At 37.0% G+C, this 18,467-nt stretch overlaps 1 protein-coding gene across 3 annotated transcripts in view; it reads left to right on the forward strand.

Moving 5' to 3' along the window:
* Positions 1 to 18,467, forward strand: part of C2CD3 (C2 domain containing 3 centriole elongation regulator) — a 123,074-nt gene that overhangs the window by 34,675 nt on the left and 69,932 nt on the right. For all 3 annotated transcript variants that reach the window (XM_028515806.2, XM_028515804.2, XM_036028819.1), the window contains 8 exons: positions 1,651 to 1,798; positions 4,684 to 4,838; positions 5,446 to 5,652; positions 6,162 to 6,274; positions 9,110 to 9,228; positions 11,264 to 11,386; positions 13,782 to 14,276; positions 17,062 to 17,213. In XM_028515806.2, the coding sequence (XP_028371607.1) occupies positions 1,651 to 1,798; positions 4,684 to 4,838; positions 5,446 to 5,652; positions 6,162 to 6,274; positions 9,110 to 9,228; positions 11,264 to 11,386; positions 13,782 to 14,276; positions 17,062 to 17,213 (1,512 nt within the window). The remainder of the gene's footprint in view (positions 1 to 1,650; positions 1,799 to 4,683; positions 4,839 to 5,445; positions 5,653 to 6,161; positions 6,275 to 9,109; positions 9,229 to 11,263; positions 11,387 to 13,781; positions 14,277 to 17,061; positions 17,214 to 18,467) is intronic.

The raw sequence follows: 18,467 nt of genomic DNA on the forward strand, positions 1-18,467 counted from the left end.
ATTTATTTTTATATCTTGTAATCCTATTTTTTTAATGTTTGATTTAAAAATATTTAAGAAGAGGGAAGTGCTGAGAGTGTGCTTGTCTCAGGCTAATTCCAGCCCCACCCCACTCTTCTTTTGTCTTTTCTTTCTCCTGTCCTCCCAGGAATCCCAGGCCTCTAACCTGTGCAGAATAGCTCTGACCTCTCCGAGTTTCTGGTATAAGCATGTCCCAAATATTGCATGGAGAAAAATGGCATGCCTTTTAATATGCCATAGACAGTAGAATAAATTCAAAGAAATGTTAATTTGAAAAAAAAATGTAAAAGGTGAAGGACTATATACTGAACAGTAGAGATCTTGGTAACGTTAAGGATCTGCAAGGCGGGGGGAACCAAGCAACTGAGTGTGTTTGTGTGGAGGGGATGTAAGTGGCAAATAGAGTTGTATAGAATACCAAGAAGTAGAACTTCAAAAAGGAGCAGTGCACAGCAGCTGTGGAGAGGGCATGTAGATTGGGAAGTTCTTAGGTGGGTTTTGGCAGCTAGGAAGTGTTGTGACCTTCAAGAAAGAGATTACTATAGAACAGTGGTTCCCAACGTGGGATAGTTCTCCCCTACTTCCCATGGGATATTTGGTAATGTCTGAAGACATTTTGAGTTGTCAAAACTGGGATAATGCTACTGGTATCTAGCCAGTAGAGTCTGGGCATCCAAAACATTCAGATGCTCCCAATGACAAAGAGTTATCTGACCCAGCATGTCAATAGTTCTAATAGAGACACCCTGTTATAGATTAAGGAAAGGTGAGGAAAGGAACATTTATTGAGCATATATTAGTTGCAAGAACTATAAGAACATGATGTAATTTGAAGGTAGTTATTGTATAAAATATTCTTGACAAATCAAAGGAGGGAAAAAGGTATAGCAGCTAGCTTAAAAGGGAAGTAAAGTTGAAAGAATTAATTGAAATGCTTACCACAGTATCTGGCACATACTAAGTATTTAATAAATATTGTTTTCATTATGAATAACATTTATTAAGAATTCAATAGGTTCATTAACAGATTTTCACTGTATTAGTTACTGTAGGAGAAACAAACAAATGAAGTATATACATATTTATATGCTTATCTTCATTAGTGTACAGACTGTAAGTAGGGTGTCTGTGTTACTTCTATATTTTATAAAAAACTAATCTTGACATAATTAACCCTAAATACACTCATTTTTGTTTAGTGGGAGAAAGCATATTTATGAATTAGCCATTATTCACAAAGACAATGTATTAACATTTAATTCATTGAATAGAATTAATTAGTTCCCTTTTTTTCCTCCCTGCTAAACCATAAGCAACACAAGAATAGAGTAACTTAGCCATCTCTGTATCAATTAGGACCTAAGGCCTTTCCTGGCACATAATAGGTGCCCAGGAAAATGTTAAATGAATGAAATCACAATCAGTGTTAGTAGTGTATTTTTTTAATACTAGCTATTGGCATCCCAGAGGAAGGGGAAAATAATACAAAAATATTTATCAGATAGTCTTCTGTTTAGTATGATTCTGTTTAACATACTTTCTTTTATGTTTAGAACTTTAGACTGTTTTCACTGAAAAGAGAATAGCTTAGCTGAAACTTCTTTTGCTTTGTTTTTCTTATCTCTGCAGTGCTGAATTATCCCAAGGTCATTACTGGGATGGGCTAGGCTCTCCTCCAGATTCTCCAGCTCCTGGGAGTGATGTGTGTTGCAGCAGTGAGTCAAATGACCCTCAGTATGACCAGAGTCTCCTGGAGAACTTATTTTACACAGCACCTGTAAGTCATTGAATCTGAAGCTTTAGAAATTAGATTACAATTAGTGTGTTAGTAATGTTAATAGACGCCAGCATATTACCACTCGCCAGATAGAAAGCTATTTATTTTACATACCATATTTTTCATTATAATGACAACCTGAAAAGGAAAGTGTTATCCTCATTCTACAGATGAGGAGATAAGTGTAGTAAGATTAAGTATGTTGTCCAAGGACACATAGTAAGTAAGTGTCAGAGCCAGGATTCAAATTCTAGTTTACCTGAGTCCAAAGCCTATGGTCTTAATGAATGTATTATATGGCTTCCTTAGAGCTCTTCTAAGGAAGAGCTAATGCAGGTGTACCCTCAGAACTACCCTTGACTGCTATGTATATTCCAGTAACAACTCTACTTACAGATAACAAATACCTCTACTGACCCTTAAGGCATTCTCTTTTTAGACAGTTCTAGCATTTTCCAGAGTACTTTCTTATATCAAGCCATATGCTCTGTTCATTCCAGTTTACTAATTCCCAGGGTCTGTTCATATTAAATTCAATCCCTGTTCCATGAGTAATTATTTATATTTGTGAACACTGCTGTCATACTCTTGATTTTTCTTTGCTCTGAGTCAGAAAAGATAGCTGAAATATAAGTTAGTTCATACCAGCTCAGTGGTGAGACAAAGCTTCCAGGATTCAGAGCAAGTGGGGAAAACTTGTACATGAGGTTGTCAGGAAAGTGCATCATAAGGAATTAGGGGTTTTAATTGAGATTTGGAAAATGGTGTTTAGAGAGAGAAAGGATATGAAATGGGAATAGCAAGAATGACCTATCTAGGGAAGCAGTTTGTATACTCAAGGTAACTAATTTAACTAAATGAAAAGTCATCCATAAGGCAGGCTAGCATACTGCAACCAGTCTGTGAAAGCCTGTGAATGTCAGATGGTAAGGAGATGACATGATCATGATAGTGTTTTAGGAATGTTAATCTAGCAATGATGTAGGGACCAACAAGGTAGAATAACCAGAAGCAGATGAGAAGCCTTTGGGCTACTGGAGGTGTGAGAGAGAGAGAGAGAGGGAGAGCCTGAAAGACAGTGGCAGCAATGGGGTTGGAAAGGAGGGATGGATTTAAAGGACATTATGAATTGTTAGGATTTCATGACTTCCTGCCTTAAACTCTTCACTGACACTGTGTTACCTGTAGGATAAAAAGGAAGGGGAACTTACATTTATTACACATTTTCTCTGTGCCATGGAGTTTACATTACCTGTTATTTATTCAGTACTGTGCCAAATGTTTTAAATTTGTCATTTCATTTAATTCTTTTTCTAGCCCTATGAGATAGTGTTATCATTTTTATATGTCATGGAATAAAAGCTTAGAGACATTAATTACTAGTAATTAAGTGGCAAAACTAGAATTCTTACCCGAGATTCTTATCTCGTCAGCGTTGAGCTTGGCATTAGAGTCTGCATGTTGCTTTTACCACACAAGTCAACACATTACACATACACCCTGAGTTGCTGAAAAAGGAGTTGGAGGTGATACATTTAAAATGACTTTGAATTAGCCTCCTGCATTTATATTATTAAGCTTTTGGGGGCTATATAAATGTAGTCAAATAGCTATAATTTGTGGGCCCGGATAGCTAGCTGTCTTCTCTGTGTTGCATTTTATAGTAGAAAGGGCTGATCAGTCACTTGTAATGGCTGCCTTTTCTCAAAATAAAAATTAATTACTAGGGCCACTGGTTCCCCCATTAAGGAAATTTATGACAAATAATAAACAGTCCCTTTTGGCAAGAGTAAAAGCAGAATGAATCAGTAGCAGTATGGAGTGGTGAGAAAAGCAGCCTGTGCATCCATCTAGTTAGGTGACATTTTACCAGTGATTTTTACTTCAAACGGTGGTAGAAAATACAGGTTTTGGAACCCAGGGATCAAAATTTGCCCTTACTGCTTATAGCTGTGAACCATAAACAAGCTTTCTAACCTCTTTCACATTTCATTTTTCTCACTTATAAAAATTGAGGTAAGGACACCTTATAGGAATGTGGTATTAGTAGTACATGTGCAGCATTTAGCATAGTACCACATTCCTAGCAGGCAGTCAATAAACCGTGGTTATTATTTGAATGTGAAAGAAGAATATATTTTCTTTGAACTGAACTTGTAGGTTATTGTTGTGAACTTCAGATTAAAGTTTACCCTTGAACAGCACAGTTTTGAACTGCACAGGTCCACTTATACACAGGTTTTTTTCAGTTAATACTCAGCCCTGTGCATCTATGGGTTTCGCATTTGTGGATTCAGCAATGACAGATTGAAAACAATGTTTTAGCATTCCCAACTGTGGTTTCCCAACTGTGACTTGGAGTTAGTTGAGTCTGTAGATGTAAAGAGTCAACTGTAGTTAAGGTTTGGGGAAGTCAAAAGTTATAAGCAGATTTTTGACTGTGCAGAGGGATCAGTGCCCTTAATTCCCACATTTGTTCAAGGGTCAAGTGTATTCTTGTACAACCAGGAAAAACGTGGGATTATCTCCCAGGTGTTAGTTATCGCCTTAAAAATGGTATTTGGCCTTGGCTGGTGTGGCTACATAGATTGAGTGCCAGCCTGCGAACCAAAGGGCCACTGGTTCGATGCCCAGTCTAGGGCACATGCCACAGTTGTGGGCCAGGTCCCCGGTAGGAGGCCCACGGGAGGCAACCACACTTTGATGTTTCTCTTTTTCTCCCTCCCTTCTCCTCTCTAAAAATAATTACATAAAATCTAAAAAAAAAGATAAGAATGATACATGTATGGAAAAGAATTTGGTTTCTTGTAAAGAAATGTTTTTATTACCACTATCTCCAAAGCACTATCTTTTAGAACCTCTCTGTTCATTTCTTCCCCCCACAGAAATCTGATAGCAGCATTAGTGATTTCTTCAGTGAAGATGATGATATTGTCCCTTCTAAAAAAATGAGCCAGTCAAAAACTCTTGCCAGATCTTCAAAGGTTCTGGAGTCAAATGATCATAAGTTGAAGAAGAGAGCAGTGGGCAAGAGAAATAGGTGAGCTTCTCTATGAATGCTTGTTTAGAGGCAAAAACAAAGGAAGATTATTTTCACAAGATCTCCTAAAGTAAAATGACCTGTTTGTCCAACAGTTTTAGACTGGTTAAGTTAGTTACTATAACTCAATTATTGTAGTCCTTTTAAAAAATGTAATGACATGAAAAGATGGATAACATCAAATAATTCAGGGAGAAAGTAGAATTCTAGGTTGTATGTGTGCTATATTATACTTATGTAGAAAATATATGTAAGGAAAGCAAATGAAAAGGAATATAAAAAAGTGATCATTGTAGTTGTAGTAAGGTAGTGGGTAACTGAAGTAAAGTCGGTATTCCTTGTAGAAAAACCAGTTCTGTAACATCAGTTTCTATTCTTGTGTGGAATTGAGCCTATAGATTAGAAGAATGTTTTTACATTTTTTGAGATTTCTGTTACTGTGGATTAAGACCAGAATTCTGATTAAAGCTGTCCCAATACTTGATAACCTGTGAATTCACATGCTTGCTGCCCTTCTTCCTCTTTTCTCCTCGTGCCTATGCAAACTAGATTGTTTCCTATTGAGCCTCTGACTGTCTGCCTCGCTATCTGTATGAATTCCTTTCAGAAATTTGATCGAACAACACATGATATCAGAAACTCCAGAAGATGCCCAAGTGGTAACACTAAGTATAGATAGACTGGCCCTTCTGGGTAGAACACATTCAGTCAGAATCATCATCGAAACAATGGGAGTTCCTCCAGATAGTCCACAGATGACCCCTGGCAAAACAAGCTTTCCTCGGAGACCACCTAAGCTGACAACAAAAAAGCGGTATGCCTCTAATATGGGAAAGCTAAATTTGACATTAGTTAGAAGTGTCTGATAATAATGATAATAAATGTGTAATACTTTATGGTTTGTGAAGTGCCTTCATATGCACCATTCAACAAAAATGTATTGAATCCCCCACTAAGTCCCAAGCACTATGCTAGATATGTGAAAGAATGTAGAAAGTTAAGACCCAAACTCTGTTTTTACATACCTTATAGTCAGCAAGAGAGAGAGAGAGACATTTAAATGGCTATCTGTAATGGAGGGCTTTGGGGTCCAAAATAGAAGTTTTATATTAAAAATGCTGTGGGCGCCTAAGGAAGGGAGCCTTGAATTCTGCCTGGCAGAACTGGTGAAGGCTGTGAAGAGAGGAGATAAGATAGTTCCTCTGAGGACCTGAGATGCTGAAAATAGAACCCTGAAAGATATGTAAGGATTTATCAGACTAAAAATAGGTTTATTATTTGGTTTGTTTTTTAATTGCTTTTTTCATTTTGATTTTCTTTTAGCACCTTCTTTTTGGAATATCACTTACCTGTGGGGTTTTCCAAAAGTGGATTGGGAAAGAAAACTTTGATAACTGAGGTCATTCGACTCGCCTCCAGTAAAATCACAGATGGAAGTAAGAAAGAGACTGGTTTTTTGTTCTTTAGATATTTTGGCTTTGGAAGAATTTTGGAATCCCTAATTACTCATTTGACTCTTACAGTATTATAGAATCATAGAGGCAGAAAGAATTTTTAAGTGCAGCTTTTCTAATTCCTTTATTTTTTAAGTGAGGACACCAGCCCAGAGTTGCTATGCCTATCCCGATGCAGGGCAGCAGGGCAGTAACACGGCTGAGAGCACAGCTCAGAACTCCTGATGCTTAGGTCATGCTCTTTCGACTAGTACCACTTTTGTTTTCTTCCCCTTCCAAAAACAACTTTATCAAAATATAATTTGTATACCATACAATTCATCCATTCAAAGTGTACAGTTTGATGGTTTTAGTATATACACAGGGTTGTACAAGCATCACAACAGTCTGTTTGGAACATTTCCATTCTCCCTAAAAGAAATTGAATTCTTATTAGCATTCACTCCTCAGTTCCCTCTTCAGCCCTAGTACTAAGCAACTCCTAATCTACTTTCTGTCCCTATCAATAGTCCCTTTCTAGACATTTCATACAAATCGAATTATATGTGATTTTTGTGACTGGTTTCTTTGACTTCCAATATTTCCAAGTTTCATCCATATTGTGTTATATCTTAGTACTTTATTCCTTTTTATGGCTATTTAGTATTTCATTGTATAGTTATACCACATTTTCTTTAACCATTCATCAGCTGATGGGCATTTGGGGTATTTCTACTTTTCGGCTTTTATGGATAATGTTATTAGGAACTTTTGTGTACACGTTTTTGTATTTACATATGTTTTCATTTCCTTTGGATATATACCTAACAGGTCATGTGGTAAACTGTATGTTTTAATTTTTTAAGAACTGCCAGACTCTTCAATACCTGTTTCACCATTTTACGTCCTCACCATAATTACATAAGGATTCTAATTCTCTTCATCCTCACTACATTCTCTTCATTTGTTATTTTCCATTTTTTAAATTCTGGCCATTCTAATGGGTATAAAGTACTATCTCATTATTACTGTTATTGGCCACAGTGGTTGAGTTCTCCCCGTGTTATTCTAAAGACGTTCATACAGGAAGTGTGGAATAAGCATCAAGCCTGGATTTGTAAGAGTTCTAGTTCTGATTATTCCCCACATTTATTGTGTGACATTGGACAAAATTACTTTCTTCTGTGGGCCTCCCTTAACAACAATAATATAGGCTGGACTAGGTATTTTCAGAACCTCTTCCTTTTAAAAACAATCTTCTCTGGGATATTATTAGCAATTCTTAAAATCTTTCTGGGACGTTGTTAGCTTTTTTTTTTTTTTTGGTCTCTGACTGGTGTGGCTCAGTTGGGTGAGCATTGTCCCACAAAGTGAAAGGTAGCAGGTTCTTTTCCTGGTCAGGACACGTGCCTGGGTTGTGGATTTGGTCCCTGGTCAGAGTGCATGCAACTTTCTCTCACACATCAATGTTTCTCTTCCTTGCTTTCTCCCTCCCTTGCCCTCTCTTTAAAAATAAATAAATGAAATCTTTAAAAAATATATTCTCTGGAACATTGTTAGCAACTTTAAAACATATCTGTGGGATATTGCTAGCAATTTACTTACAAGAATTTCTTCTTCCACTATTGCCTTAATTCACTTTTAGTGGTAAAAAAATGAGCTTAAGAAACAGAATTATGTGAGAAATATGGTAATATAATGTAAAAATGTATGTAGGTGATGAAGAGAAATCTGCATGGCACCAGATTAAAATAGAGTTCTATTTATATATAAAGAATTTTATACATAGAGGTGCTTTATCATATATTACCTTAGTTGATCCTCTCAGCACAACAATGAGGTATTGTAGGTGTTGTCTTAGTTCCCTTCTCCTGGTAGAAGAAGCAGGTAAACTGGTCTAGAAGATATGGGCTTCCTGGACCCAGACCTTTAGTTCACAGTTATATGTGTGGGCCTATTTAGCAAGACCTGGATCCTGTCCATGAGTACCAAGAGAAGTAAACAGAGTCCAGAATCAAGATGGCAAAAAGATGAATAGAGAGATCACTAGGTCAAATTGGCAGTTGGAATGAATTTGGTCTTTTGTGAGGGTTCTTCAGATCCATTTTAAAAATCTAGAAGTGAATAAACTGGAAGATTGTTTTACAAGTGATACATTGTGGCTGAGGTGGTCACTAAGTAAGTAACAGAACTTATTCATATCAGAGGATTCTAGTCCGTTTTTTTTAACCTGTTAAAGCTTCATGGCAGTGAGCACAGATTCAAATACTACCGTTACTTTATCCCATTTACACTTATTATAGCAAAAACCCTTCCTTTTTATCCAAGAGATAGACTTTATCCTGCTTAACACTGCTAACTAACATCAGTACCTGGAACCTTGCATGAATGTCAAAATAGGAATACGTTAGTCTTTAGCCATGAGATAAACTCATTTGCATTCTTACCATTTCTATTCAGGTTTTTTCTCTTGATTTACCTTCATTGCCTCACTTCTAGCCAGCCCCCTTCTTTTGATATACTACCTACCAACTTGTCTTCTAAAAACAGTATTGTCTCTCTACATACTCTGTGCTCATATGTTTGTCATTCATTTCTCATAGCAGAGCAGAGCAATATTAGACTGCTTTTCTTCCGTATACTGTACCCAGGGTTTTCTCTTTGTCTCTACTCCTTTAGTCCTGTAGCCCTAACACTTTTGTGAAGTTACATTGACTGGATTCCTGAAAGGGATTTTAATCAGATTTGAAAGGGAGGTGGATGAGGTCAAAGCATGGGTTAATGATGGCTCTAGTTGGGTGGTGTGACATGTGCTTATGTTTCTGATTCTACTTACAGTGGTGAAATTCCAGCAGAGATTTGTGTTTCCAGTACAGTTTGATGGCCCCATGATAGAACACTGGTGGAATTCCAAACTAATTTTCCAAATTTACACCAAAAAAGCCCTACAGAAAAAGGTACTGCAAGTGATTTTGACCTTTGCCTTACCATTGACACCAGGGATTTGGAACACACTTAAAATTATATTTCTACTTAAACTAGGAATTTCTCTAGGCTCAAACAACACTAATGCTTCCGATTATTTTTTTAAATTTCTGTTTTCTGCTTATTATAGAACAGATATTATGGTCTGCTTCCTGTTTGTTGTAGACTGGATATGTTAAAAGCTCTTCATGAACACACTGTCAGATTTAATCATTACAATAACTCTATGAATTAAGGACATTGTTATCTTCATTTTACAGATGAAAAAACTGAGATTAAGTGAAGTTAAGTAACTTGCATAAGATCACCCAAGTAAATAAAAGACAAAGCCAGGAGTCTACCCCAAGTCTTTTGACTTTCAGTCCTAAATTCTTAATGTCTTTACTGTGCTCCCTTCTATGGAGAGCTGACTGCTTGGATTGACATAGGCTATTAGCCTTAATTGGGGAACCTACTTTTTTCACGTAGAATTCTCATAATCGGCCCATATTCAAAATAACATGATGTGGGCAGCAGTTTTAATCAGCTAATTCCAAGTCTATAAAATCCATTTGTAACTGATACAACATAAATTATTAAACTATGTGTTATGAGCAGTTTTTACTTCCTTCAGTAAAAACTGAGTAGATTTTTCATCTCTGACCTCCTCTTTGGTACATATAGCATGAAGAATGCATCTTGGTTTTTGTTTTTTCAGAGGTTTTTGAAGTGGAGCAAAATAGGAAGAGGAGGAAAAATACATAATTTCACAACCTCAAAAAAACCTCTGTAAACATTTTAGTATATTTAAATTGAATCACCTAGTTAATTACTTCTTTCTAGGTATAAAAGAATTATACATATTTTTATAGAAACTTCAAAAACATTTTTAAAAAGCAAAAATCACTGTGAACCCATCACCAAGAAATAACTATTGTTAATATTTATGTGTCTCCTTTTCAAATGAATATAATATGCTCTATATGTAAATTTTTGATAATTTAGGATAATTTTGAATGCAATTTTCTATCCTTTTTTTCATGTGTTGAGGGTTTTTATTGATTTTTTCAAATAATATATTTAATCTTTTCCACAAAATTTCATAAATATTGAATACCTTATTTTTATCAAACATTAAACAGATACTGTTTGTATTAATCAGACTTTTAATAAACATCATTTTAATGGTTATATTTTATTTCATTGTAGTAGTGTGCTATAATTAACTTAATAACTTGATTATTGAACATCTAGTTATTTCTCATTGTTAAAAGTACATATTTGTATATAAGGTTTATGTATTTATTATTTCTTTAGTACAAATTTACAGAAGTGAAATTACTGGGCCAAAGAGTATAAATATTTAAAGCTTTTTATATTTATTGCCAAATTTGTTGTCCAAATGTGTGTTGCCAGTTTATATTCCCAGCTTCAGGTATATGACAGACTCTGTTTCTCCATAACCTTGATAGCATCATGGATAATGTTTTGTGCTTTTCCTAGCTTCTTTTTTTTTAATTCTCACCTGACTATATGGGTTTTGTTTTTTATTGCTTTTAGAGAGAGATGAAGGCGGGGGGAGAGAGAAACACTGATCTGTTGCCTCCCGTATGAGCCCTGAATGGGGATTGAACCTGCAGCCTTTCAGTGGATGGGACAGCACTCCAACCAGCAGAGCCACCCAGCCAGGGATATTTCCCTAGCTTTAATGGCAAAAATTTATATCATCTTAACTTCATTTTATACTTTTAAGGGTGAAGTTGAACAATTTTTATTAGGAACTTACTCTTAAAAATAGAAAAGATAATCTTCCAACTTCTTTGTGACTCATGAAAGTAGCGAAACTCAAAACGGGGACCACAATATGTCAGAATATGGGTTCCTATTTAGTGGTGCCTCAGTCAAATAATCAAGCTATTTACTTCATAAAGCATAGGCTCCTTTATAAGACATTATATATTGTCATTCCAGTTAAAGTTCCCTGTGATTCCTGTTTAACTTAAACTTTTTCTTTCCTTCTTCTCTTAGCCAGAAGTCATTGGATCTGCATCACTGCCTTTGAGAGCTGTCATTCAGTCTGAGCTGCTTTCTTTCAGTGACCAGCTTTCAGTGCAACAAGAAAATGGTCAGGCTACACTTGGGCCCCTCAAGGTACATAGATATAATTCAGTCAGTCCAGTGTATAGAAAGCATGTATTACTGGCTGGCCTTGAGAGTATAGCAGTGAACAAGGAAATCAGGGGGTCTTGCCCCTTATATTTAAGGGCAACAGAAGTGCTATGAAGGAAATAAATGGTATGTGACAATGAGTACCTGGAAGAAAATAGGAGATAGTGGTCAGGGAAGGATCTGTCTAAAAAAGGTGACATTTAAGGTGAGATTGATGAATGAGAGGATGAGACCACCAAGTAAAAAACAGAAGAAAGATCAGTTCAGAGAAAGAGAATAATACATGCAAAGCTCCTAAAGTGGGAATGGGCTTGGTGTTGTCAAAGGACTGAATGCTGACTCAATAGTGAGCCAAAAGGGAGAGTGGTAGAAAGTAAGATTTGATGGACAGGCAGGAGCTATATCATTCAGAGCTTTGTAGGTCAGAGTAAAGGGTCTAGATTTTATGCTAATAGCCAAGAAAGAACATTGAAGCATGGAACAACATCTGATACACATTTTAAAGATCACTGTGTGGAAATAGACTGTAAGGGACAAGAGGGAAAATGGGAAGGTTCGTTGGATTAGTTCAGGAAAGAGATTGTTGATAACTTAGAATAGAATAGTGACAGTGAAGAAGGAAAGAAGTAATTGAGTTTGTACCTGGTGAATGAATTCTGATATACAGTTTATTCAAGAGAGGGTTCTTTCCTTGTATTCAGAAGCATCAGAATATCTTAGGTGGTAGAATTTGAATATGTGGCTTTTCCTGGTGAGCTTTTAAAATCATCAGAGCTATACCTAAAACATTTCAATGGCCCCTCATCACACAAAGTATAAAATACAGGGCACACCAATGACCCCAGCCTACCACTGTAACCTTTTCTGTTGCAATTTCCCTACCAATAGCCATGTCAAACTATGTAAAGACTTGCCAAGGTATCATGCTGGTTTATACCTCTATGCTTTTGTTCTTGATTTTCATGCTGCTGCTGCTTCTTGGAAGCCCAATTTGCCCCCTTCTGTTCTTAATGAATGTCATTTAGTTTTAAAGATTTGTGTGATTATCTTTGCAAAAACTGACATCACATTAGTCTTCTGCTATCAAAGTTTTATTTTTTGCTTGCCTAGTTCATTCTGGCCAGCAATGTTTAAAATCAGAAAGGAGTAAAAATAGAATTGAAGGACTGGAAATTGTTCCTATTCTGTCTCTTGAGAGAAGTACTGTTCTAGATAGATTGCTGTCTGGATTCAATAGAGCAAAAGAACTTTGCTGTGGGTTTTAAATAAAAGAAACAGCAGGTTCCCTCTTTTCCTTAGTAATTTAGTCTCATAATAGTGACCACATTTATTCTTCATCATTTCTCTTACATTCTCTTTTACTTAATATTTTTAACTTTTTAAAAAATAACTTTAAACTTACAGAAAAATTATGAATAATACAAAGAACTTACATACCCTTTTCCTAGAATGACCAATTATTAACATTTGTCGAATTTGCTGTAGTTTTGTCTATCTTCCTCTTCTTCACCCTCTCCTTTTTATCTTCCCCTTCCCACTACATACACATACACAATTTTTTTCTGAACTATTTGAGGTTTTCATGTCTCTTTCCCCCTGGTGTGTATTTCCTGAGAAGAAAGACATCATACTGTACAGTTATAAAAATTCAAAAGCGCATACTCAAATTTCACCAATTGTACCAGTACTTCCCTTTGTAACATGTTTTTCCCATCCAGGATCATCCATTGCATTTAATTATCATGTCTCTCTAATCTCCTTTAGTTGGAACAGTTTTCTGCAGCCCTTCTTTGTCTTGTAGTACTTTGATATTTAAAAAAAAAAAAAGCTACTTACTCTGTAGAATGTCTTCCACTGGGCTTTACCTGAATCACTTATTACTATGATGATTGAAAGATGATTTTCTAACTCCACCTTAAATCCACCACTCCATGAACATTTAGTAATTGGTACCTACTATATGGAAGAGTTGGCCTTTCCCCCATATTTATTTATGTTGGTATGGACTTATGGATTCTCACATTATTCAATTGGTTATATTCTATTACTGTTTCTCATTTTGATGCTCAAATAGTTCCAGATTTGGTCAGGGGAGCCCCTTCAACTGGATTCTATGTCTTTTCAATTTGTCTCTATCCTTTTCTGAGCATGTCCTTATTTTCTGGCACAAGTTGATGTTCCCAGTTCATCCTATATCATTGATAAATCATCTGCCTAGCTTTTCTTAATCTTGGGAAGATAATGAATATGCAGTCTATATTATGGTATCTGTGGGTGAATTAATTTATTTTCTAACAATCCAATGCTGCATCTAGCTCCAAAATTCTGGTTCTGATTCTAGAAGAGATTCCTACTAACTTTCTCTTGTGTTCTATAGGTAACTGTGGAGCTTGTTATAGATAACAAGGATTTCACTGGTGTCAAGACTAAGTTAAATAGTAGCACCCAACATACCCCACTTTCTGCTCTTACAAGTCCAGATAAGAAACTACTAGAACCCAGCCAGCATGTTACCTGTACGAAAAACTCACAGAACCTAAATCAAGTTCTTGGAGAAACTGCAAAGGAAGAACATAATTGGGTACTCCTCAACCCAAGGTCACCAAGCCCTGTTGCACCAAATCCTTCAACCTTCATGGCTATGGCAGCCTCTCATAATTTAGTAAATCAGACAAATGGGTCAACCAAAGAGAGTGCACTCCTGTTGCATGTGCTGTTGATGGTGCCAGATGGGAAAGATTTCATTACTGGAGAATCTGAGAAACAACCACCATGCAATGTTTATTTTAATTGCAAACTCTTCAGCACAGAGGAAGTCACCAGATCTGTCATCGCATGGGGCACAACACAACCAGTCTTTAACTTTTCTCAGGTAAATTTGTACATATATTAACATTCTATATCCACTAGGGATGTACAGGGGTGGGAGACAAGTAAGTGTACCAAATCATACTGCTATTATAAAAGAGATCTAGAATGTTCAGACTGGGAGGGACCTTTGTAATTTTCTGGTGTGTAGACTCAGTCCAACTATTGGATGGGAAGAAGAAAAACTATTGCCAGCATTTTCAAACTTTTTGCGTATTTCTTTCTGTTCTCAGTTCCCCACTATTTCTTTCTCACTCTCTCAAGGTTTTATTTATTTATTTTTAGAGAGGGAAAAGGAGGGAGAAGGAGAGGGAAAGAAACATCAATGTGTGGTTGCTGCTCACACACCCCCTACTGGGGACCTGACCTGCAACCCTTTGGTTCACAGTCTGGTGTTGAGTCCATTGAGCCACACCAGCCAGGGCCTTTCCCCACTATTTCCTTTGCTTGAATTCTCACTGCTATTCTTTGCTGCTTCCTCTAGAGTTTTGATCAGTTAAACTTCCCTTTTTCTTTTGTGTTTCTCCAATCTCTCCTTTGTTTTTATTTACTTACTTTTTTCTCACTCTGATTTATTCCTCCACTTATTTCAATACTCATTTTACTTGATTTCTCTGTAGAATCTTATGCTATTGCTTACATTGTTACCATCTCAATTTCTGTAGCTCTATTCTCTTATTTTCTTCCTGACTTAACAGCTGTCCTTTTTTTGGTTATTGGGCCAGTAGGAAAAGAGTGGTAACAACAGCACTTATCTCTTTTACCTTTATCGGTGCTTGTGTTCATTCCTCTATCCTTGGAATTCTTCCAAGCCAGCCTTCGTTCCCCACAGTCACCACTTCTACCCCCATAGCATCAGCTCTCTTTTATATGAAGATGACTTCTAAATCCACCCTTCTTTGTAGGCCAGATATTCCCCTCTAGTTTCAGATCTGTGTCTAACTGCTTGCTGTTTGTCCCCACTTGAATGTCTCAAAGCATTTTACATTTGCACCCAACATACTACTTGGCATATCGCAGGTATTCAGTAAAAATGTGTAATGAATGAAAGAAGATATTCAAATGTGTCCAAATCTAAATTTTTTTCTTCCAAATCTTTTTCTCCTCCTCCTGTCTGCCCTAATTCATGTAATTTACCCAGAAACTAGAGTAGAACCTAGAAGTTGACTCTTTCTTACATAATTTTTTACCAAATCCAATAGATACTGCTAACTTAATTACCTCTGGAATAAATCCCACCTCATTGTCACTGCTTTCATTCAGGTCCTCATTCTCATTCTAAATAGCCTTTAGACTGGCCTACCTATTTCAGTTCACCACCTATCCATTCCTTCCTCTGTGCACCTCTATAACTCTAACCTGAATATTTTACTGCTCTGCTTCAAACCTTTCAATGTTTCTCCATAGCCTTCAGGATAGAGTCCAAATCCTTAGTTTGAACTACAGGACCCTTTAAGAACTCTGTACTTCTCTAGTTCCCACTCACCACTCTTTCCTTCACACTATCAGGTGTCCAACCAGCTACCCGTGGGCCACATGCAGCCCAGGATGACTGAATGCAGCCCAGCAAAAAATCATAAATTTACTTAAAACATTTGAGGGTTTTTTTGTGATTACATGTCACAATGTATTTAATGTGTGGCCCAGGATAACTCTTCTTCCAGTGTGGCCCAAAGACGCCAAAAGGTTGGACACCCCTCCATAGTCCTCAACTGTGCTCATCTACTTGCAGTTTCCTGAATATTCTCTTTTCCTACCTCTCTGCCTTTACATGTGCTTGTCTGGAATTTCCTCTCAGCTTTCATGACTCCTATTAGGCAGAGCTTTTTGTACTAGTTAGTTCCCGCTTAACCTTAAGATTTGGGGTTATTTTCTCCCAGAAGTTCTTTCTGAAATCTCCCTATTTGTAGGTTAGGTTGATGTGTTATGGTTTGTTTGTTTGTTTTGTTTATTTGTTTCAGGGAACAGAAATGTGCTCAGGGTACCTTATGTAATTCAAGTATCTTAAATGGACACAAAAGTAGATCTGCTCTGGATATCTGCTCTCCCCATTTCACCCTTATGCCTCTTGTGTTTTTCTATTGGTTTCACCGCTAGGGCCTGCCTCTCCTCTGCTGTTACAGTTGTCAAGATGTAGGTCCTTCAGATCGGTGGGCCCTTGATTCTACCATTAATTTGACTGACCTGCTCTTGACTCTGGATCTCCGGTTCTCTTTGTGATTTCTGTTTTTTCTTTCATCCATCAGCTGACTGGCCAATTCTAGAGTAATTTTACACTGAAAATCTGGATGAACTGTTGATCTTGCTATTTACCATAGCTGCTATTGGGCAGAGCTTTTTGCATTGCGCCATACCACCCAACCAATGGATTGGCTGCCATTTGGTCAGGTGCTCAAATCTTGTCTAGTCAATAGTCATCTTTGTTTCAAAAATATCAGTCTTTAATCAGGGGTTTACAAATGGGTCATTTTGCCTTTTGAACGAGCTTGGCAGGCATCATGATTGACATGTCTGACAACCTTCTTTGTGTCCCTGAAGACCTATATGTATGAGCTGTACCATCACAGAACTCCTGGCACTTTGTATTTGGCCTTTATGTATGTTGATCTCTGACACCAGACTGTCACTTCAGACTGAGGATGCCAATCGGATTTTATTTTAATGTCTTCAGCTCCCAGCACTGTGCAAGCCACACAATAGGCTTTCAGAAAATGTGTGTTAAGTAAAAGTATAAATTAATTATTTTGTCTCAGGTGTAGGCTTTTGTTTTTTGTTGTTCCTGCCTCCAGGTGATTCCTGTCTCTCTGTCTCCCAAATGCTTGGAAAGGCTTAAGAACAATGTGATGGTAATCGAAACTTGGAACAAGGTGCGGAGCCCAGGACAGGACAAGCTGCTCGGGCTGGTGAAACTTCCTCTCCATCAGTTTTACATGTCATTCAAGTAAATAGGACCTTTTAGAGTTTTCTTTTTTTCTTTTTTTTTTTTTTTAAGATTTTATTTATTTATTTATTTATTTTAGAAAGGGAAGGGAGAGAGAGAGAGGGAGAGAGAGAGAGAGAGAGACAGACAGACAGACAGACAGACAGAAACATCAGTGTATCAATGTGCGGTTGCTGGGGGTTATGGCCTGCAACCCAGGAATGTACCCTGGCTGGGAATCGAACCTGGGACACTTTAGTTCCCAGCCCGCGCTCAATCCACTGAGCTACGCCAGCCAGTAGAGTTTTCTTTATTTTACATCTTTAATTTTGTATAGACTGAAGAAGAATTCTTTTGGTTGGCAAACATGGCTAGCCCAGTACTACCTCGGAAGACTTTTTCAGTTTCACCACAGTTTCTGCTCTTTCTCCAATGTTAAAACAGTCTTACAAATACTGCTTACCATGTTTCAGGCCCTATTTTTAAGAACCTTACCCCATCAAGTCATTTAATCCTCACAACAATTCTCAGGCAGGTAACTTTTATTTTCCCTATTTTACAGATGAGTTAACAGAGGCACAGAAAAGTTCAATAACATATATATATCAACTAGTATAACCGGTTAGAACCCAGAGAGCCTGGATCTAGTGTCCACACTTCTTACCAAGAAGCTCAACTGCCAAAGGCTATCACCTCACAAAACTACTGGTTTATCTCTCTGTCACAAAACTTTAGTATTGTTCACATCAGCTATGTGCAAGATTTCTATACTGAGGATTGTCTTTCAGACCTTCAGGTTTGATTGCTGTACCTTACTTGTCACTGTCCAACATCTAGATTGGGTATTGATTTATCTGAAGGCAATTTCTACCCACAATACACACTGTTCATTTTTTGTTTTGATTCAAGGTGCTGATTTTTAATTATTTTAGCACTGACCTCTTTGCTAACAGCCTTCTCATGGATCTGTGTTTTAATGCTGTGTTTAGTATTTTACAAAGAGCGCTATTGTGGGCACTATCTTATGTGAACCTTTCTATAACTACAGGAGGTATTATTATCCCCATTTTATAAATGAAGAAACTTGTCCTTTAATTTGAAGAAGTCAGTCTCTTTGGCTTTTTTTTTTTATCATCTGTAAAACAAGGAGGAGGATAGATCATCTATCTCCCCCTTGGAGCAGTGGGGAGAATCGAGTGAGAAAATAAATGGGTAAGCATTCTATAAACAGTTAAATACTCAATGGTAATGTAGGAAAGCATAGTCAGGCTAAGG

Source organism: Phyllostomus discolor, chromosome 6 (genome assembly GCF_004126475.2).
Source record: "Phyllostomus discolor isolate MPI-MPIP mPhyDis1 chromosome 6, mPhyDis1.pri.v3, whole genome shotgun sequence".
Classification (NCBI taxonomy): Eukaryota; Metazoa; Chordata; class Mammalia; order Chiroptera; family Phyllostomidae; genus Phyllostomus; species Phyllostomus discolor.